This window comes from Phocoena sinus, chromosome 12, assembly GCF_008692025.1.
Source record: "Phocoena sinus isolate mPhoSin1 chromosome 12, mPhoSin1.pri, whole genome shotgun sequence".
NCBI classification, from domain to species: Eukaryota; Metazoa; Chordata; class Mammalia; order Artiodactyla; family Phocoenidae; genus Phocoena; species Phocoena sinus.
In genome coordinates, this window is record NC_045774.1 from 80771639 (window position 1) to 80793808 (window position 22170).

Consider the following 22170-nt stretch of genomic DNA (forward strand, 5'->3'; position numbering starts at 1 on the left):
TAACTACCTTAAATGTAAATGCATTAAACGCTCCCACCAAAAGACATAGACTGGCTGATGGATACAAAAACCAGACCCGTATATAGGCTGTCTACAAGAGACCCACTTCAGACCTAGGGACACGTACAGACTGAAAGTGAGGGGATGGAAAAAGATATTCTATGCAAATGAAAATCAAAAGAAAGCTGGAGTAGCAATTCTCGTATTAGACAAAATAGACTTTAAAATAAAGACTATTACAAGAGACAAAGAAGGACACTACATAATGATCGAGGGGTCAATCCAAGAAGAAGATATAACAATTGTAAATATTTATACACCCAACATAGGAGCACCTGAATACATAACACAAATGCTAACAGCCATAAAAGGGGAAAACGACCGTAACACAATCAGTAGGGGACTTTAACACCCCACTTTCACCAATGGACAGATCATCCAAAATGAAAATAAATAAGGAAACACAAGCTTTAAATGATACATTAAACAAAATGGACTTAACTGATATTTATAGGACATTCCATCCAGAAACAACAGAACACACTTTCTTCTCAAGCGCTCAAGGAACATTCTCCAGGATAGATCATATCTTGGGTCACAAATCAAGACTTGGTAAATTGAAGAAAATTGAAATCATATCGAGTATCTTTTCTGACCACAACACTATGAGACTAGATATCAATTATAGGAAAAAAATCTGTAAAAAATACAAACACATGGAGGCTAAATAATACACTACTTAATAACCAAGAGATCACTGAAGAAATCAAAGAGGAAATAAAAAAATACCTAGAAACAACTGACAATGAAAACAAGATGATCCAAAACCTGTGGGATACAGTGAAAGCAGTTCTAAGAGGGAAGTTTATAGCAATACAATTTTTCCTCAAGAAACAAGAAAACAACTCAAATAAACAACCTAACGTTACACGTAAAGCAATCAGAGAAAGAAGAACAAAAAACCCCCCAAAATTAGCAGAAGGAAAGAAATCATTAAGAACAGATCAGAAATAAATGAAAAAGAAATGAAGGAAACAATAGCAAAGACCAATAAAACTAAAAGCTGGTTCTTTGAGAAGATAAACAAAATTGATAAACCATTAGCCAGACTCATCAAGAAAAAAAAGAAGACTCAAATCAATAGAATTAGAAATGAAAACAGAGAAGTAACAACTGACACTGCAGAAATACAAAGGATCATGAGAGATTACTACAAGCAACTATATGCCAATACAATGGACAACCTGGAAGAAATGGACAAATTCTTAGAAGTGCACAATCTTCCAAGACTGAACCAGAAAGAAGTAGAAAATATAAACAGACAAATCACAAGCACTGAAATTGAAACTGTGATTAAAAATCTTCCAACAGGGCTTTCCTGGTGGCGCAGTGGTTGAGAGTCCGCCTGCCGATGCAGGGGCCACAGGTTCGTGCCCCGGTCCGGGAAGACCCCACATGCCGCGGAGCGGCTGTGCCCATGAGCCATGGCTGCTGAGCCTGTGCGTCCAGAGCCCGTGCTCCACAACAGGAGAGCCCACAACAGTGAGAGGCCCGCGTACCGCAAAAAAAAAAAAAAAAAAAAAAACTTCCAACAACCAAAAGCTGAGGACCAGATGGCTTCACAGGTGATTTCTATCAAACATTTAGAGAAGAGCTAACACCTATCCTTATCAAACTCTTCCAAAATATAGAAGAGGCAGGAACACTCCCAAACTCATTCTACGAGGCCACAATCACCCTGATACCAAAACCAGATGAAGATGTCACAAAGAAAGAGAACTACAGGCCAATATCACTGACTAACATAGATGCAAAAATCCTCAACAAAATACTAGCAAACAGAATCCAACAACACATTAAAAGGATCATACACCATGATCAAGTGGGGTTTATCTCAGGAATACAAGGATTCTTCAGTATAAACAAGTCAATCAATGTGATAAACCATAGTAACAAATTGAAGGAGAAAAACCATATGATCAACTCAATAGATGCAGAAAAAGCTTCTGACAAAATACAACACCCATTTATGATAAAAACCCTCCAGAAAGTAGGCATAGAGGGAACTTACCTCAACATAATAGAGGCCATATATGACAAACCCACAGCCAACATCGTTCTCAATGGTGAAAAACTGAAACCATTTTCACTAAGATCAGGAACAAGACAAGGCTGTCCACTCTCACCACTATTATTCAACATAGTTTTGGAAGTTTTAGCCTCAGCAATCAGAGAAGAAAAAGAAATAAAAGCAATACAAATCGGAAAAGAAGAAGTAAAGCTGTCAGTGTTTGCAGATGACATGGTACTATACACAGAGAATCCTAAAGATGGTACCAGAAAACTACTAGAGCTAATCAATGAATTTGGTAATGTAGCATGATACAAAATGAATGCACAGAAATCTCTTGCGTTCCTATACACTAATGATGAAAAATCTGAAAGAGAAATTAAGGAAACACTCTCATTTACCACTGCAACAAAAAGAATAAAATACCTAGGAATAAACCTACCTATGGAGACAGAAGACCTGTATGCAGAAAACTATAAGACACTGATGAAAGAAATTAAAGATGATACAAACAGATGGAGAGGTAAACCATGTTCTTGGATTGGAAGAATCAACACTGTGAAAATGATTATACTACCCAAAGCAATCTACAGATTCAATGCAATCCCTATCAAACTACCAATGGTATATTTCACAGAACTAGACCAAAACATTTCACAATTTGTATGGAAACACAAAGGACCCCAAATAGCCAAAGCAATCTTGAGAAAGAAAAATGGAGCTGGAGGAATCAGGCTCCTGGACTTCAGAGTACACTACAAAGCTACAGTAACTAAGACAGTATGGTAGTGGCAGAAAAACAGAAATATAGATCAATGGAACAGAATAGAAAGCCCAGAGGTAAACCCATGCACATATGGTCACCTTATTTTTGATAAAAGAGGCAAGAATATACAATGGAGAAAAGACAGCCTCTTCAATAAGTGGTGCTGGGAAAACTGGACAGCTACATGTAAAAGAATGAAATTAGAACACTCCATAACACCGTACACAAAAATAAACTCAACATCACTAATCATTAGAGAAATGCAAGTCAAAACTACAATGAGGTATCACCTCACACCAGTCAGAATGGCCATCATCAGAAAATCTACAAACAATAGATGCTGGAGAGCGTGTGGAGAAAAGCGAACCCTCTCGCACTGTTGGTGGGAATGTAAATTGATACAGCCACTATGGAGAACAGTATTGTGGTTCCTTAAAAAACTAATAATAGAACTACCATATGACCCAGCAATCCCACTACTGGGCATATACCCTGAGAAAACCATAATTCAAAAAGAGTCATTTACCACAATGTTCATTGTAGCTCTATTTACAATAGCCAGGACATGGAAGCAACCTAAGTGCCCATCAACAGATGAATGGATAAGGAAGATGTGGCACATATGTACAATGGAATATTACTCAGCCATAAAATGAAACGAAATTGAGTTATTTGTAGTGAGGTAGATGGACCTAGAGTCTGTCACACAGAGTGAAGTAAGTTAGAAAGAGAAAAACAAATACCGTATGCTAACACATATATATGGAATCTAAAAAAAAAAAAAGTTTATGAAGAGCCTAGGGGTAAGACAGGAATAAAAAAGCAGACATAGAAAATGTAATTGAGGACACAGCGAGGGGGAAGGGTAAGCTGGGATGAAGTGAGAGAGTGGCATGGACTTATATACACTACCAAATGTAAAATAGATAGCTAGTGGGAAGCAGCCTCATAGCACAGGGAGATCAGCTCAGTGCTTTGTGACCACCTAGAGGGGTATGATAGCGAGGGTGGGAGGGAGACGCTAGAGGGAGGTGATATGGGGATATATGTATATGTATAGCGGATTCACTTTGTTATATAGCAGAAACTAACACACCATTGTAAATCAATTATACTCCAATAAAGATGTTAAAAAAATAAAATAAAATAAAAAAGAAAATGCCTAGACAACTCCTGTCATATATTAGATGCTAACAACGTTGTCTTCCCTCCCTTTCCTTCTGAGGCTCTGGAAGTGAAAGAAACCATGGGAAGAAACACAAAGCGATTATCCATCGACACCGTGTCCGCAGAACCAACTGCACATAATAAGAGTAAGCTAAAGTGGCGGGTGTGGGTTGGGACAGTCGAGTCCCCACTTCACGTTAGGCCATCCCCATGATTTGCTGTGACCCTCAGGATGCAGTGACTGTCACTCTGTGAGCACTTGAGCCGAGGCCTCAGCAGACTTGCAGGTTCCGCTTCTACTCTTTTAACAAAGAACAAGCTTGACTCCATACTGGATCTGCTTCTTTTACTTTAACCTTTGTATTCTACTCCTTTTGCTTCCAGTTAAGAATGCTGCCTCTAGCCTGAAATATACAGAACAACCCATTCTCAAGGCTCTGACCTTTAAGGGTATAACACCGTTTACATTCATATACAGATAACAAAGTTGCAGAACAGAGAATAACATTTGTCTTGTTGGAGGTTTACAGGAACATTGTGACCCAACAGCGGACAGCGGCAAGAGCAAAGGATGCTACACAAAGAAGTTTGCAACAAGTAACCACAGCCCTTCCCTCATCTGGCCTTTGAAGATGCTTTGCTGAAACCCTTCAGGGAGTTCGGGGGTTTTTGGGGCCTGAGCCACCTGTTCTTCTTGCTCGGCCCTGCAATAAACCTTTCTCTGCTCCAAACACCGATGTTTCGGTATTGTTTGGCCTCACTGTGCGTCAGGCACACGGACTTGCATTTGGTAACACTCTCTTAGGAACCTACCACCACGAGAATCTGCCCGACCTGCTGGAGTCTGGGAGACTGCACCGAGCGGAGATGGGTTTGCCCAGCAGCTGGTCACAGGTGTACAGGTGAGTCCAGCCAAGGCCCGAAGAACTGCCAACAGAAGTGCAGGCTGAAAAAGGGTTGCTGTTTTAAGCCACTAAATCCGGGGGGAGGGAACAGCTTTGTCTGAACAGGTAACTGATACAAATACAAGACAACGTGAGGTCATGACTTTTTTCAACCAAAACACAAAATCATGGGAACACAGGTTCAGTTTGGGGAAAGCTTACTCACTGGCTCTGACACAGTGATGTAGTACACCAGTTGCTACTGCATAAGATTAATGAAAGATGGAAATCTCTCACCAGGGGGAATTCAGGGTTTCATGTGCAAATGAATCTTTGTGACTAGAGGTACAGGGATTAATTTTCCCCAGGCAATATTCTTCTGAGCTTTCTATATTTTCAGAGTTTAGGAACTGTTGTTACGCATTGTACATGGCAACAGACGAAAGAGATGGCAAGAGAAGAAAAGCTGGGAAAAATCAGACGTTGAAAATAAAAGGAATTTAGAACAATTTGAGCTTCATACTGCAGATAACAGAAAGCAAAGCCTGGGTAACTTGGCTTTTTCCTGGGTCAGCCATTGAAAGGATCCTGGCCTTTTTTTCTTCTTTCTTTCTTTCTTTTTTACCCAGTAGAACACTCCATGAGAGCAATTAAATATAACTTAAAAATTGTGTCCTATTGGTTTCTCTTTGTGGAACAGAGAACTAAGTGTGCCTTTGAAGGAAAGAGCTTGAAATATATGAATGAAAAATCACCATGCAGCTGAAAAGTGCTCCCCTTATATAGGGGCTAAATTCTGTGATCTGTGTAATAGCTGACTTTGTGCTTATTTCGTGGAAAGTGTGAAGGCTGCACAGTGAGGAAGATGCGTCCCCACTCCCCAGGGCCAATCAACACGGTCACTGGGGTGGGGCTGGTGGTAAAGCTTACAGACAAATGGGTCATGTCTACTCACCTGGCCCCTCTAGTGCCAGAAAAATGCTGGCCCTGGGCAGTCCCCCCACATTCGGTGACTTGAATGGAACCCACCAGTTGAAGGGAATTCATCGTCCTGTGAAGGCTCCACTCTGGAGAGCTCACGTGCGCACACACACATGTACACGCACACGCACAGGCACACACGTCAGGGTAGGCGGGGCACAGAGGACACACTTCTCAGGAGATTCAGGGCTGCAGCCGACAGTGGAAGGGAGGAGGAAGGGTGGGGCTCATGAGAGGTAAGAGGCCACGCAAAGCACTTTTCTCTGCATCCGAGGAAGTGAGGGCAGGTCAGAGCAGCATCCCTCAGCCAGTCCTCCCCTCGTCCTCTGCTTTTCAGGGGGCATAAGAGGTGACGGTTGAGGAGGAGCCAGAAGAACAGTTGCAGAACGTGGGGTGAGCAGATCTCTCTGGGGCTGTCTGGCTTGACCTCCTCGGGGGCTGGAGCCCCTGAGTGTTGATGATCCAGGTTTGGGGTGAAGGCATCCAGGGATGGGCTCTTCCATTGGTGCGGGGTCTCTCATGGCTAGACTGTCCTGATACTGAGCTAAAAGCTGGTATTCACACTGGGTTCTCGTGCTGCTCTTCGAAGTGACCAAGAACATCCCTTCAACCTCTTGAAGCAGCTAAAGGTGGGCCACACATTATAACAGAAAGAACTCTGGGGTGGAGGTCAGCACACTTTGGTTTTGCTCCTGACTAGCTGGCTTCCTGCTTCCTTACGTTCTTTTATTTCTTGTTACACTAATCAAATGCTCCATATGACTTTTGAAAGGCTGCACTAAGATTGGAACACAAAAGTCTAGCTGTCCCCAAGGCTGACCAGGATGTGCTGGGGTTTTCCTGAAATATAATACGTAGGATTCTGGACGTGACATGGTTAGACTGGAGACCCCAAGCCCAAATGCCTCAAGAGGGAGGCAGGTAATGGAGACAATTGAAAGGGATGGGAAGCTGGTGGTTGGGGTTCCTGGAAAGACAAGAGGCAGTGGTGGAAACCTGTCACTTAAAAGACCTGCCAGTGCAACGGCATCCGTGTAGCTAGCCATTGAGATGGTCCCCAGTGAGTCCACTTCCAGGTACCCACCGCTCTGTGCAGTCCCCTTTACATTGTCCCAGGGTTGGTCTGTGTGACCCTGAGGTGGAGGAGGTGATGAGATGTTAGGCTATAAAGGACTGCAGCAGAGGTAGAGAAAAGGACATGACCTCACCTCTTACGAAAACACCAAAATCACAACCAACGGCTGGACAGCCATCACCAAGAAAACTGCTGGAACATACTAAAAGAGATATCCTACATCCAATGACAAAGAAGAAGCCACAACGAGACAGTAGGAGGGGCGCAATCACAGTAAAATCAAATCCCATATCCTCTGGGTGGGCAACCCACAAACTGGAAAGTAATTATACCACAGAAGTTCTCCCACAAGAGTGAAAGTTCTGAGCCCCTAGCCTGGGGGCCTGGCAATGGGAGGAGGAGCCCCCAGAGAATCTGGGTTTGAAGGCCAGGACTGGGGGAATCAGGAACTCCACCCTTAGAGGGCACATACAAGGTCTCGTGTGCACCAGGACCCAGGGAAAAAAAGTGGTGATCTCATGAGGGCCTGGGAAAGACCTACCTATTGGTATTAGAGGGTCTCCTGCAGAGGCTGGGGGCAGCTGTGGCTCACTGTGGGGACAAAGACACTGGCAGCAGCAATTCTGGGAAGTACTCACTGGCATGAGCCCTCCTGGAAGCCACCTTTTCTCCCCAAGACCCGGCCCCACCCAACAGCCTGTAGGCTCCAGTGCTGGGACGTCTTGGGCCAAACAACCAACAGGGCAGGAACACAGCCCCAGCCAACAGCAGACGGGCTGTTTAAAGTCTTCCTGAGCCCACAGCAGCCTGCTAAACAAACCCCTTGACACGGCCCTGCCTGCCAGAGGGGCAAGACCCAGCTCCAACCACAGTGGGCAGAAGCCAGTCCCTCCCACCAGGAAGCCTGCACAAGCCTCTTAGACAGCCTCACTCACCAGGGAGCAGACAGCAGAAGGAAGAAGAACTATAGCCCTGCAGCCCATGGAAGGGAAACTGCAATCACAGAAAGTTAGCCAAAATGAGATGGCAGAGGAATATTTCCCAGATGAAGGAACAAGATAAAACCCCAGAAGAACAATTAAGTGAAGTGGATATAGGCAATCTTCCCAAAAAAGAATTCACAGTAACGATGGTAGAGATGATCATGGTCTTGGAAAAAGAAGGGAGGCACAGATCGAGAAGATACAAGAAATGTTTCACAAAGACCTAGAAGAACTAAAGAACAAACAAACAGAGATAAATAATACAATAACTTAAATGAAAAATACATGAGAAGGAATCAATAGCACAGTAACTGAGGTAGACGAATGCATAAGTGAGCTGGAAGACAGAATGGTGGAAATCATTTGCCATGGAACAGGGCAAAGAAAAAAGAATGAAAAGAAATGAGGTCCAAGGGACCTCTGGGACAACATTAAATGCACCAACACTTGCATTATAGGGGCCCCAGAGGGAGAAGAGAGAGAGAAAGGACCTGAGAAAATATTTGAAGAGATAATAGGTGAAAACTTCCCTAACATGGGAAAGGAAGTAGTCACCCAAGTCCAGGAAGTGCAGAGAGTCCCAGGCAGGATAAACCGAAGGAAGAACACACTGAGACACATAGTAATCAAACTGACAAAAATTAAAGACAAAATAAAAATACTAAGAGCAACAAGGGAAAAGCAACAAATAACATACAAGGGAACTCCCGTAAGGTTATCAGCTGATTTCTCAGCAGAAACTCTGCAGGCCAGAAGGGAGTGGCAGGATATATTTAAAGTGATGAAAGGGAAAAACCTACAACCAAGATTACTCTACCCAGCAAGGATCTCATTCAGATTCGATGGAGAAATCAAAAGCAAAGACAAGCAAAAGCTAAGAGAATTCAGCATCACCGAACCAGCTTTGCAACAAATGGTAAAGAAACTTCTCTAGGCAGAAAAGAAAAGGTCACAACTAGAAACAAGAAAATTACAAATGGAAATGCTCACTGGTAAAGGCAAACATACAATAAAGGTAGGAAATCATCCACACACAAATATGATATCAAAACCAGCAATCATGAGAAGAGGGAAGTACAAATGCAGGATATTGGAAATGTATTTGAAATTAAAAGACCAGCAACTCAAAACAACCTTGTTTATATATAGACTGCTATACCAAAACCTCATGGTGACCGCAAACCAAAAATCTACGATAGATACATACACACAGAAAGAAAAAGGAATCCAAATACCATTCTAAAGTTAGTCAGCAAATCACAAGAGAAGGGAACAAAAGAGGAATGGAAGAAAAAAGACCTACAAAAACAAATCCAAAACAATTAACAAAATGGCAATAAGAACATACATATTGATAATTACCTTAAATGTAAATGGATTAAATACCCCAACCAAAAGATGTAGACTGGCTGAATGGATACAAAAACAAGACCCATATATATGCTGTCTACAAGAGAACCACTTCAGATCTAGAGACACACACAGACTGAAAGTGAGGGGATGGAAAAAGGTATTCCATGCAAATGGAAATCAAAAGAAAGCTGGAGTAGCAATACTCATATCAGGCAAAGTAGACTTTAAAGACTGCCACAGAGACAAAGAAGGATACTACATAATGATCAAGGGATCAATCCAAGAAGAAGATATAACAAGTTTAAATATATATGCACCCAGCGTAGGAGCACCTCAATACATAAGGCAAATACTAACAGCCATGAAAGGGGAAATCTACAGTAACACAATAACAGTGGGGGACTTTAACACCCCATTTACACCAATGGACAGATCATCCAGACAGAAAATCAACAAGGAAACACAGGCCTTAAATGACCCATTAGACCAGATGGACTTAATTGATATTTATAGAGCATTCCATCTAAAAGCGGAATCCACATTCTTCTCAAGTGCACATGGAACATTCTCCAGGATGGATCACATGCTAGGTCACAAAGTGAGCCTCAGTAAATTTAAGAAAACAAGTCACATCAAGCATTTTTTCTGACCACAACACTATGAGATGAGAAATCAGCTACAAGAAAAAAACTGTAAAAAACACAGACACGTGGAGGCTAAACAATATGCCGCTAAACAGCCAATGGATTGCTGATGAAAACAAAGAGGAAGTCAAAACCACCTAGAGAGAAACGAAAATGAAAGCACGGTGATCCAAGACCTACGGGACACAGCAGAAACAGTTCTAAGCGGGAAGTTTACAGCAAACAATCTTACCTCAGGAAAGAAGAAAAATCTCAAATAAACGACCTAACCCTACACCTAAAGCAACTAGAGGAACAGGAACAAAACCCCAAGTTAGTAGAAGGAAAGAAATCATAAAGATCAGAGCAGAAATAGATGAAACAGAGATGAAGCAAACAATAGAAAAGATCAACGAAACTAAAAGCTGGTTCTTTGAAAAGACGGCAGCCTCTGTCTTGGGTACTCTCTCCCTCTCTTGAGCGTGTACTGTCTCTGCGGCTGAACCTCACGAGGACGTCCAGGCAACGAATGAAGGGGCCGATGTGAGGAGGGAATGAGACCTGCCAGCAAGTGCTGCAGTGAGCTGAGAATGGACCCCAACCCCCTACCCTCCCCGCTGAGCCTTGAGATGACATTGGGCCCAGCGAGAGCCTGACTCTGAGCCAGAATCACCCAGCCAAATCACTGCAGGACTCCTGACCTCCTCAGAGACTGTGAGAGTGTAAGTGTCCATTAAGTAACAGATAACGAATACAGCATTCTAATTCATCTTAAAGCACCCACGTACACATGCACACACACTTTGCTGTGCTGGAGAAACAAAATTCAGAGCTCCAATTTACACAACCCTGCAATTCTCAATAAAACCTGGATCCGCAGAAGGTGGAAAGACATGGCGTAAGGTTGTACTCAGAGGTCACCTGGCATCTTAGATTCTGCCAGAAGAAAGGAGGTAGAATCCATTCAAAACTCAGATCTAAAGCAGGGAGCTATTTTTTCCCCACCACGAGAAACCAAACATAATTTTCCCTATCACTGTAGGGTGACAACAAACATTGGGGAAGAACCTAGAGAAATCTGGACAGAAATCTTGTTCTGTGATACAGAGTACTTGGATTAGAATAGAAAGCCACGGCAATCTCCAGTTCAATCAAAATAGAAACGCATTTTCCCAGTAATTAAAAACGAGGAACAGGCATTTCACGAAAAGTATTGGAAAAAGCAATCATTTACCGGAAATACGATAAATACTTAGTCTCTTAGAGTCTATAACCAGAGATTGAAAGGTCTCTTCTCCCCAACCCCCCATAGGGATAAGAACCCTGGGACACAAGAGCAGATGCTGGGGGACAGGGAGGGTGCAGGACACCCAGGAGAGGAGCAGGACCCATCCCTGGCTGAATAAATGGGGAACCCGGACAACTAAGGAGAAAAGAAACCCGTGGACAGGAATTGAGGTGATTCCTCCAGGTAATGCTTTTCACCAGTTACCTTGGTGAGGGATGGAAAGTGTGCTTCAGATTCCTACTAAATACCCTCCAGGCTTTTGCACAGAATCATGCCAACAGTTAAGTTGGGCATAGACTGGACTTTTAATTTCCAGACTTTCGACCCAGTCATTCTCAGGAAATCCTTTTGTTCTGGTGTGAAAGAAAACCCTCAGGCTTTGTTCCAGGTGGAGCTCAGAGGAGTGGGTGAGCTCCCCAGTCAGGGGTCCCTTCCAGGGTCCAGCTGAAGCCCTGAGGGAACACAGCCTTCACAAGAACTAAATCTGTCAACACGACGCAGAGTCATCATCAGGTAATTTCATAAAGTGCCAGGAGGTAACATGTATTGTGGAAAACGCTAATCAGAGTCTGGTTGAAGCTGGATCAACAGTGCAGGAAGTCAGGAAAAACGCTAAGTGCAGTGCTGTGCTTGGCATTTTGTGGAAACACCAAAAATGTCAACTGGAGAGACTGAAAAAAAACACAAGGGAAGCAGACGCCATTGGAAAAGAAGCGCAGAAGAGGCCCAGCACCAGATGAAAGGGCCGTGTGTGCGGCTGGGTGAAATATGAAATGCTGGTAGCTTGTGATTTATGCTGCTTGGAGGAGGATACCCCGTTGTGGGTACGGGAGTCTGTTAGTTGAGGCTGGTTGCAAAACCACTGCACTAAAATGCTTCCCTTTTGCCAGTGTTCCCATTGATCTACTGACAATCTCAAACAAGATGTTTACGAGACGGTGGGCTGGGGACCCAGAGGACAGAGGTTAAAGAAGAGAGGAAGGGGATGGACGTTCTACCTTCTAGAGGAGTTGAGGGTTCCGGCATCCTGGGCTGTGCATTTCTTCTCTTTTGCTCATTTCAGGTGAGACCCAGTCGGCTGTCATTCACCCAAAGGGAAGACGGGGTACCAGGCAAGCAGCCTGAGGCATGGGGTGTCTGGGGCTGTGAGGAGGTGCTGAGGAAGGCGGCTGCCCCAGTTTTCCCCTGGTGGCCGTGGTGATAGGAAGCCCACAATCTGGGCCGACTGCATGTGAGGACAGATTGTATTATCTCAATCCGAATTCATTTATTTTTCCCTAGGTTTTCCTTTACCCACTTTGTCCTTTTTAAATACAAGGAGTTAGGCCGGTCTGCGGTCACGGTCTCATGGAGATTTGGTGATGAAAGAAAGGAGGAAAAAAATAAAAGATAATGATAAACAAGAAATAAACCAAAAAACATGTCTCAATCTGGCTTTCAGACGCTCAGAGGAACAGAAATGACGTGTGGACAGAATACTGGGGAGGAAGCATGTTTAAGAGCATTCTTCCCCGCCACCTTCACGACGAAGCAGGGAAGATTTCTTGGCTGTGTCAGACACCACTGGAGGTTTTCTCCCAAGAGCTGATCCCCAAACAGAAACCCTCACATCTCTCCAGTCACACCCCCTGCCCCGTCCCCTGACATACTCGCCGTGGAGGAGTCTGGCCGCAGGCCAGGTGCTGGATGCCGACTGGCAACTCCAGCGCCTGCTCTCCTCACCAGTGGTCATTTCAGGCGTGAGACCCAGTTTTGCTACGTTAAGACGTGAGTGGACCGTTTTCCTCACAACCTAGGGTGGTCCCCCCTTTGCCTCTCAAAGCGCTGTGTGTGGGGAAGATGCTCGTAGCCATCCGGCTGCCAGCCTGGAGGAAGCAGCACACAGACCACAGCTGGGCAGAATGGAAGGAGAGAGCCGAGAGCAGGGGAGCCAGGGCGCCTGCCTCCTGGCTGGGAGCCGTCCTGCCTCTGACCTTCTCCACGAAGTGCTGATGATACTTTTCACTACTGGTTAAGGTAGTGGAGCCTGCTTCTCTTGTGCCCCGCAGCCAAAGTCACCCTAGCAGGTACCCTGGCTGGAGGAGAAAGGCAAAGGAGAGAAGTGAAGAGAGAAGAGCTCCTTGCAGTGCCTGGAACAAGGGAACGGGCCTCAGGGACCCCCATGATCTTCAGGCATTTCGCCTCTTTACCCCCCAGCCTCTGCTCGGGGACCCCTGCACCCAAGGCTGCTAGTCTTTATCATGAACTAGAGCAGCCAGCACGAGCCCTGAGGGCTTCCCACAAGAACTGATGCGTTTCCTTGAGCAGCACCCATGTTACACATGTTAAGACATGCACGTTACATGCAGTATTCGAGACGGATTTTTTTTTTTTTCACGCTCTACAGGGTAGAGCCACCTCCAGCTACTGCCTTATCTCTGTCGAGATTTTCGTGCTCTTTGATGCAACTCTGAAAGGCATTCCCAGTACAGCAGGGTCCGTCACGACAGCCTCTTCGATAGCAACCTAACTAGTCACCAGAAACCTCGGCTTGCCCCTAGCTCTCCCTAATTTCATCCTTTGGGCTCTGCTGCCCGGCATTCCTTGGACTTGCTTCCGCCACGTTCCATGTGCTCGTCTGTGCTGACGGCTGTCCATCTCATGATACCACCTTCTGTATGTGGAAACAGACCTCAGATGGCCTCACGGTTTGCCTCCCTACTTGGGTGACACGCAGGCCAGGTGGCTGTGATCCTGAGCCTCTGCCGGGTGCTTGATCGACACAGAGACGGGTCATCTAAAGGCCGTTTCCCAATTTGCCGAATCTTCCACTCTCTTTTTTTTTTTGCGTCACGCGGGCCTCTCACTGTTGTGGCCTCTCCCACTGTGGAGCACAGGCTCCGGACGCGCAGGCTCAGTGGCCATGGCTCACGGGCCCAGCCACTCTGCGGCATGCGGGATCCTCCCAGACCGGGGCACGAACCCGTGTCCCCTGCATTGGCAGGCGGACTCTCAACCACTGTGCCACCAGGGAAGCCCCGAATCTTCCACTCTTTGAAGACAATGCACTTCAGAGGTTTGGCAGCTGAGCTTGGGAGAAGGAGGGGTGGGCCAGTGGCAAAGTCGAATGGTTTCTAAGGGAGGGGGATCTGGCCAACTGAAGATGGAAGAGCAACAGTGCGAAAAAGGAGAAATGAAAGATGCTTAAAGGGAAACCGATACGACATCTGAGGGTGCAGCTTTGAACGTGTCCTCCAGGAGGGCTGGGAAATCAGATGGTCTGGGTGTGCACCAAGGCTGCCCTGCTCACGGCTCTTAGGTCTGGGCAGCTCTCAGCTCCCTCATTCACAAGATGGGGATCACGACTTGCCTCCCTCATAGGGTTATTGGAAGAATTAAATGAAATCATCAAAGTAAAGCATTCAGAACAGTGCCAGCCAATAAATGTTACTTTCATCATTATTATTCTTGTATATTAAAATACAAATATTTTTAAGCCACCTAATTTATTTTTATTTTACTTTTAAAATGAAAATTGTACATATTTAAAGTGTACATCATGATGGCTTGATATACATATACATATAGTGAAATGAAATTGTGGTATAAATTATACAATGGAGTATTACTCATCCTTGAAAAAGAAAGATATCCTGCCATTTGCAACAAGATGGATGAACGTGGAGGCCATTATGCCAACTGAAATAAGCCAGACACAGAAGGACACAAAATGCATGATCAGACCCTCATTACATATGGAATCTAAAAAAGTCATATCCTACCTAAATTCTGAGATTGTATGAAGAGGCTTAAATACTATTGATTGACTAGTGGAACATTTCTATCTCTTATTATTAGATTTATAAACTAAAACTACTATTCATATCATATTGGTCAAAATCAGTTTGCTATTGGCAGGCAACACCACCCTAGTCCCTTACAGTTTACTTTCTTCCTTTTGCGCTTTGTAAATTTCTGGTGACAACATCTGTCTGTTACTTTCCACTTCTCTGGTACACATGGATGTGAAATTTAAAATTGTGTCCCTTTAAAACGTAACATGTAAATTTCATCAAAAATGATAGCAAATAAAAACAACATGTAATACTTAATAACCTTTTGTAAGAGTCATTAAATTATAACAATAATACCATCTGTAGTAAAGGCTATCAGATTTGGGAAGAATCATTAAAATTTACAGATTAACCTTGAATTTCTTTTGTTTTCCTATTATGGTGTCTTTTAGTTAACAGGCTCATTATTTTCCAAATGTAAGTTAGTTATTAACCTCAAGGCCAGTCTGAATTTCTATTTTTCTTTCCGCTATTCATCCACTCTCCCTGAGCTGTTAATGGGCATTGAAATGCCTAAAATACATAAAGGGAAAACAGAAGTGGAAAAAAAAGAGCCCCAGAAGCGAATGAGCAAATAGATCCAGAATAATTGGGAGTTGGATGCAGTATTATATTTTCTATGGGTAATAAGTGGATTTTAGAAATACTTAAAACACATAGAGGCACTATATATCAAAATGTATAAATTGAAATCTACATTTATTTGATAGCTACTTCAGTTTTTTTTCCTATAAAAAGTGAATTTCTGTTTTCCCAACATCTAACCATGAGGTAAATCAGAGGTCAAGGTTCTGGGCTACTGTACGGAGCAAGGAGTCAGGAGTCATGGTCTCTTGCGGGTGGGCGGCCAACAAAGCTACTTCAACAGGACAGCAGTCGGCCTCCTGTCACTTGGGGGACTCAGAACCAAAATTCAGACAGGTATCAACCAGGGAAAGCAATTCCCTCCTAACCAAAGAGAACTGCACGTGTACGAGATGATGTAGAAAATGCACGGTAGGAGACCTTTCCAGTTTGTGGTTTGGAAGAGAACAGGACTTCTGTTTCTATTTGTCTGACCTCTGAGACATCTTTGCAGTAACTGAAGAGAGTGTGATGGATAGTGCTGACTGTAGGAGTCTTTGAAAAATGCTTCCCCTCTGGCCAAACATACAAGTAGAATTCATTTTCCATATTCAGAATCTGGATTCTCTGACTTTTATATTTAGATGTGCTCAGCCAACCGTAAGGACCTCACAGCACGGAAGCGATGCTTTCTGAAGCCCACGTTGGAAGGGTAAGGACCCGCTGTGGCAATACATGCGTTTCCAGTGCGTGTGGACCCAGGGCGAGGGTTGGAGCTGTGTGCACCCCTGGGGATGCTGTGCTGTGAGTTTGCAGGGGCTCCGGTATGGGCTGAATGGCATCCCGACAAATTCCATGTGCTGAAGTCCCGGCCCGCAGTCCCTGAGAATTCAGAGACAGGGTCTTGAAAGAGATAATGAAGTTAAAATGAGGTCATCTGAGTGGGTTCTAATCCAATATGACTGGTGTCCTTATAAGAGGAGGAAATCTGGACACAGACATGCACAGAGGGAAGAAGTGGAGACACAGGGAGAAGGTGGCCGTCTGCGACCCAAGGAGATCTCAGACTTGTAGCCTCTGGAACCGTGAGAAAATAAGTTTCCGTTGTTTAAGCCAGCCAGTCTGTGGTACTTTGTTACGGCAGCCCCGGAGCCTAATACAGTTCTATTCGTAGTAGGAGCTGTCAAACCTCATCAGACAGTCCACGTCTACCCCCGGTGAAGGCTAGTCCCCGGCACCGAGACCAGGAGGAACGCCACCTAAGGAGAGGGGTTTGGTGGCCACCAGTTAGACCAAGGGCCCCCAGAGTGAGGGAGAGGAAAAGGGCAGTGTCTGAGAGGAGGACCTGATTTTTTAATAGAAAATCCTCTTCTGCATTTTTATCACAAAAGCTTTACATGTTCATTGTAGAAATAATAGGAAATACAGATGAACAACATGAAGAAACAAAATATAACTCTGATCTTACCTCTTGGAGGTAACTGTTCATTCATTGTTATAAACCTTTCCAGAACTTTTACTATAAATATATGAATTTACACACACATCCACACACAGCCAAGATGGAATAATTTACTTTTTGTGGTCCTTTATCTATTTCAATAATTTTAGACTTATAGCATCTTTTCTAACGTCTGCTACTTCATTATATCGACTGTATCCTAGAAATGGAATTGGTGGGTGGGAGGCGTCCAAGCTTAGGCAGATGTAAAGGCCTCTTGATATCTGTTGCCAACTTGCCTTCCAGAAATCATGTGTCCATTTATATCTGGCAAGTCTATTTTGAGTGCTACACAAGCCTTGTAACTGCTAACTCTTGACTCAGCTGTTCATGGGCTTTCAGCCAACTCCTAGGGAGGAGAGTGCGGAGACCAGAGGACACTGAGATCTGTGCCGCCAGTGACTCGGGACACTGGGGGCTTGGTGTAAGGCCGGGAGGGGTGTCCGGTGCTGGGGGGAGCACTTCCCACCTTAGCACAGCGGCAGGAGGAAGGCACCTGGCGGGTCAAGTGTGCAGCCCAGATGGCAGCTGCGAGCTCCGCCAGGAGGGCCTGTGCTGGGTCAGCCGCTGGGCGCTGCTGGGAGAGCCCGATGTTCCCGGGTGTGAAGGGTGGGAAGTGTGAGGAGGGAACTCCGGGGGCGTCCCTGAGAGTGGGGGGCGGCCCCACGAGCTCTGAATGGGCTGGGTGGGCCGGGGGCCGAGGGAGCCTGAGGTCACTGTGGGCCCGGGTTGTTAATTTTATCCCGCTGCCTGGGAGAATGCAGGTTCTGCTCGGGAGTGCGCACAGCGGGGCTGACGGCCTTTGCGGGCTTTTCCGTGTTAATGGAAGATGCGATTTGACTTTGGTTCTTTGCCCAGGATAAGAGATCCTAGGGGGCGTTCTTAAAAGGAAAGCCAAGCTAATCTTAAATGAAAAACAAAATGTTTTACTTCATAAACCTTGAAATTATATGGCACTCAATAAAACGTGTTGGCAAGTAAGCTTCTGCCACAAAATCCGATAAATAAAATAGGTTAATGCCTCTCGGGAGAAGAACCTGAATTCCACTTATCATTAGATAAGAACTTTCAGTGAGAACCCCTCTAACAAAGATGAGCAATGGCCTCTGATTTAGGGGAGAACAGAGCCTAGCAGAAGAGGAACCGCATCCTCACTGGGTCCAGAAAGGCTCCAGCCCCTTCTCCCTGTGTCTCAAGGTTCCCGAGCACCTGGCCATCTTCGGGCCTTTGCAGGTCAGACACGTCCTGTGCGTCTGAAGCACAGTCCTGTTGACCTGATACGCACCTCGCCTGAGAAATAACGATATGCTGGAGATACGAGTGAAGAATTAACAACACTGTGTCTGACTTCCCTGAAACATAGACTTAGCTGTCAAAGTTGCTTCCAAAAGTAAACTTCTGTACACTCGCCCAAAGCAGGGAATAAATTTCCAAGAAGACAAACGAACAGTTCTTCCCCTGGGGTTGTCTCCTTCTCTCTGCGATTGGCACCGCGGAGAATTAACCACCCATCATCTCGAGCGTACAGTGAAACGGTTACGGAGAAAAGGGAGGGGCTTACCGTCTGCCACCGGCTTGGGCTGGGAGCTCTTGAGCCGCAGCGAGGGCCGGAAGCGGGTGCGGTCGTTGAAGCTCCAGCTCTTCTGCACTTTGGTGGGGCTGCCCTCGGTGGTGATGTCCGTGCTGGGGGACCGCCTGTCGCCCAGCGAGGCCTGCCTGCTCTTGACGCTCTGGCCCCGCGGGCTCGCCATGCGTACGCGCTCCTTGAAGCTGAGCTTCTGGCTGCGGGCGGAGCACAGGGCAGCGTTAGCGCGTTTCGGTCAGTGCCGTCCACCCACGTGGGTAAATGCTCGGATGAAACTGCATACGGCCATGTACTTCAATACACAGAGTGTTCTTAGCAAGTAGGGGCACAGCGATACAGTTTTCCCTTATTGCAAATTTGAGCTTTATTGAACCTCTCTGTTCGCATTCAAGTCCGTCTCATTCCACAGTTTTGCACACCCTTCCTGGATTCAACGAAGCCTGAGACCAAGCACAGCGGTTTGTGCATAATGACACTGGAAAGCCCAGAGAACTGGTTTGGTGTTCGCCTTAGAAACAGATTTTAGATTTAACCTCAACTTTTGAGACCTAAAAAAAAAGGTTTTGTTTTTTTCTGCGGGGTGGGGGGAGCATATCTCTTTGTAATTTCTAAAACATTTGTACGGGAAAATGGGGATGACAGTTACACATGCACATGTATCGCATGCATTTTATACTCCAGGCAAGATTACGATTTCCAGATCCATGCGGTCTCAGAGCGGCTGGCGGCACTGCAGACAATATCAATCATACAACACTTAACACCACGTTCATTCTGGTGAGACAAAAACCACACAAGGTAGAACGAACACAGCTTATAATGAACGAGATGACTGACTGATGGAATGAGATGCTGTGTTCACCAGCAGTTTCCTGATATTCGACAGGTTATTGATTTGCTGTGGCAGCTCCTGGTAAATTGTATTTGTTCACGTTCAGTTCTCAGACACCAGCTAGGCCTGAACTGAGGTCGGTTGATAAAGGAAGTGTTAACAAGGCAGCAAAACACAGGGTGCACCTCCGGGCCCTCCTGAGCACGGGTCGGGTGTGAAGGGCCGGGAAGGGCAGACTGCAGTCAGAGACCTGGATTTGGAGGCCTCGCCTCTAGCTTGGAGATAAAAATAGCAACATAGCTGAGGGACTTTTGTGGGCATCAGATGAACTGTATGGAGCTTTGTGGACCCAGTCTGTTCGTGTTCTTGTTCATTTATAAACTACTGTGCTATTCATTAGAAAGTGATGCCATGGGGGGAGGGAAAAATTGGGATATTAACATACACACACTACTATATGTGGAGCCCTACGTCAAGGACACAGGACAAAAACGCCGGAATTAACCGAGCCCCCATAGCAACTGTTGCCATGGTCTCTCCTAATCTAAACTGGACAGCCCCCTGGCTCCATACTAGGCAAAATAATCACCATGTAGTAACCTTGTATCCTCCTGACCAATCACCTAATGCCATCCTGCCAGTAGGAATTTTCTTTGTCCTGAGGCTATAAAGGTTGGCTACTAGCCCACAAACGGGGTCAGCTCTCCCTGGTCTCTCAGGGAGTGGGCCCGCGGGATTCGCAGCGCCCCTCACCATCTCTGCTGTTTGTTCTCAATAAACTCACTCTTTTCTAAAATTCTTCAGGTCTGGACATTCTTCTTCCAACCCGCGCTCGGACCACGACATTTTGGTGGCCTGTACGGGGGCCATCTCCTCCCCCACCTCCTCTCCTCATTTCTTGGGACGCTCTGTGAACAGGCAAGCTTCCGTGAAAGCAACAGAGGAACTCTGGCCAGGGCCACATCCTGGTGTGTTCCGAAGGCTCCACGGCTCGCTTTGCCCCAGTAACTGCCACCTAGAACGGGTGAGGGTCCCTCTGTCTTCCTCCTGACTGCGGACTAGGCCGATTGATACTATGCGGGCACAGGTCAGGCATTTAAAAGCCATTAGGGCGCTTGCCGCTTTAAGACTCCTGTGAAAGGATAAGGGGGTCAGGGAACAGACCAGGCTGTTAGCGCATCTGCCCCCAGCAAGAAAACTTCCGTGCACCGTGAGGCACGACGTATTGGTTCAAGCAGAACACTGAGCCCCCTCCCCTTGGCCGCCGCCTTCCCGGCAGGACTACAAAGCCGATTCCTCAGCCTGTCTTCTCTGTTACACTTTCACCTTTTTCTCCGTCCAGATTGACTTACAGGAGCCTAAGTGTTGCCTCTGAGCCATCCCAGGAGTGCTTTTCACATTTCAGGGCATGGCCAAGCGGTGAGTCACCCGGTGGGTCCCGGGAATCTCTCTCTCTTTTCTTTCTTCCCTGCCCGAGTTGCATGGGGCCTCAGTCGCACGCTCACGGGTCACCTCTCACGGTCAGACGCGATTGTTGGGACAGTCGGCCCATGTTGTGCCTTAGTCACATGGAGAGATCACCGGGACAAAGGGGACGCCTCTCTGTCAGCTGGTGACTCTCAGTACCCCCTTTCTACGGCGTACAGGCTAAGCATGGGTTCTGCTATGTCTCGGGAGCCTCCCTCAGACTCACCCGTCGGCTGTATCCTCAGAAACGGGAAAAATTTGACCCTGAAAATCTCAAATAGAAGAGGCTCATTTTCTTTTGTAACACGGCTTGGCCCCAGTATAAACCGGGGGACCGAGAACAATGGCCTCCTAATGGCACACTAAATTACAACACGATCCTCCAACTTGATCTCTTTTGGCGGAAACAAGGAGGGGACTCAGAGGTTCCTTACGTCCAGACCTTTATGGCCTGCAGTCACCATCCGGAGCCGAGGGACTCATGCCGCATGTGTCTTTCTGTTGCCGCCTTATCCCCCCGGCCCCCCCTGTCTCCCTCTCCAGCAGATCTCTTAGATGACCCTCTACTCGACCTCTCCTGTCCCCCGCCCCATGAACCCCCTGCTTCAGCCCCCGACTCCATCTCAACCCACAGCTCCCCATCAGCCACCCCCTGATCAGGGCGAAAGCCCCTCTCCCCTCCCCACACAAGATCCAGGCCTGCCCAACGCCAGGAAGTAGCAAATGGAGACATGGGCACTATTAGAGTCCATGTTCCCTTTCCCATCGCTGACATTTCCCAAATTCAAAACAAGTTAGGTTCCTTCAGTCAGGATGGCCACAATATTCTTTAGACTCCAGAGAAAACTGGTTAAGATAAAAATTTTTTGAGATTGCAAAAGGGGTTTCTTTTTGCATGTGCAGTTAGAACAGCTAGTCTGTTGAAATCGTTTTTTCAGAATCCTGACCCTGAGAGAACGAAAATATGCCTAGGAAAAAGTCTGAAGTTAACTCTTATCATGTCCTTGAGCTACAAAACACAGCCCACTTTGCCTGAGACTTCAGCCTTGGGTTAATTAGTAGAACTTCAAGCCAAGGGGGAAAAAAAAAAACAGGCAAAGAGACATTTTAAATCTCAAGTGGAAACTATGAGATCTCTGACGGCCTGGATATATGTTTATGTCTCAGTATGTGTCTGTGTCTTTGGATAATATTGCT

General features: G+C 45.8%; 1 protein-coding gene across 2 annotated transcripts in view; it reads right to left on the reverse strand.

Annotated features, from left to right (window-relative positions):
- KCNQ5 (potassium voltage-gated channel subfamily Q member 5) overlaps positions 1 to 22170 on the reverse strand; it is a 585721-nt gene that overhangs the window by 42760 nt on the left and 520791 nt on the right. For both annotated transcript variants that reach the window (XM_032651575.1, XM_032651574.1), the window contains one exon: positions 18651 to 18871. In XM_032651575.1, coding sequence (XP_032507466.1) covers positions 18651 to 18871 — 221 coding nt within the window. The remainder of the gene's footprint in view (positions 1 to 18650; positions 18872 to 22170) is intronic.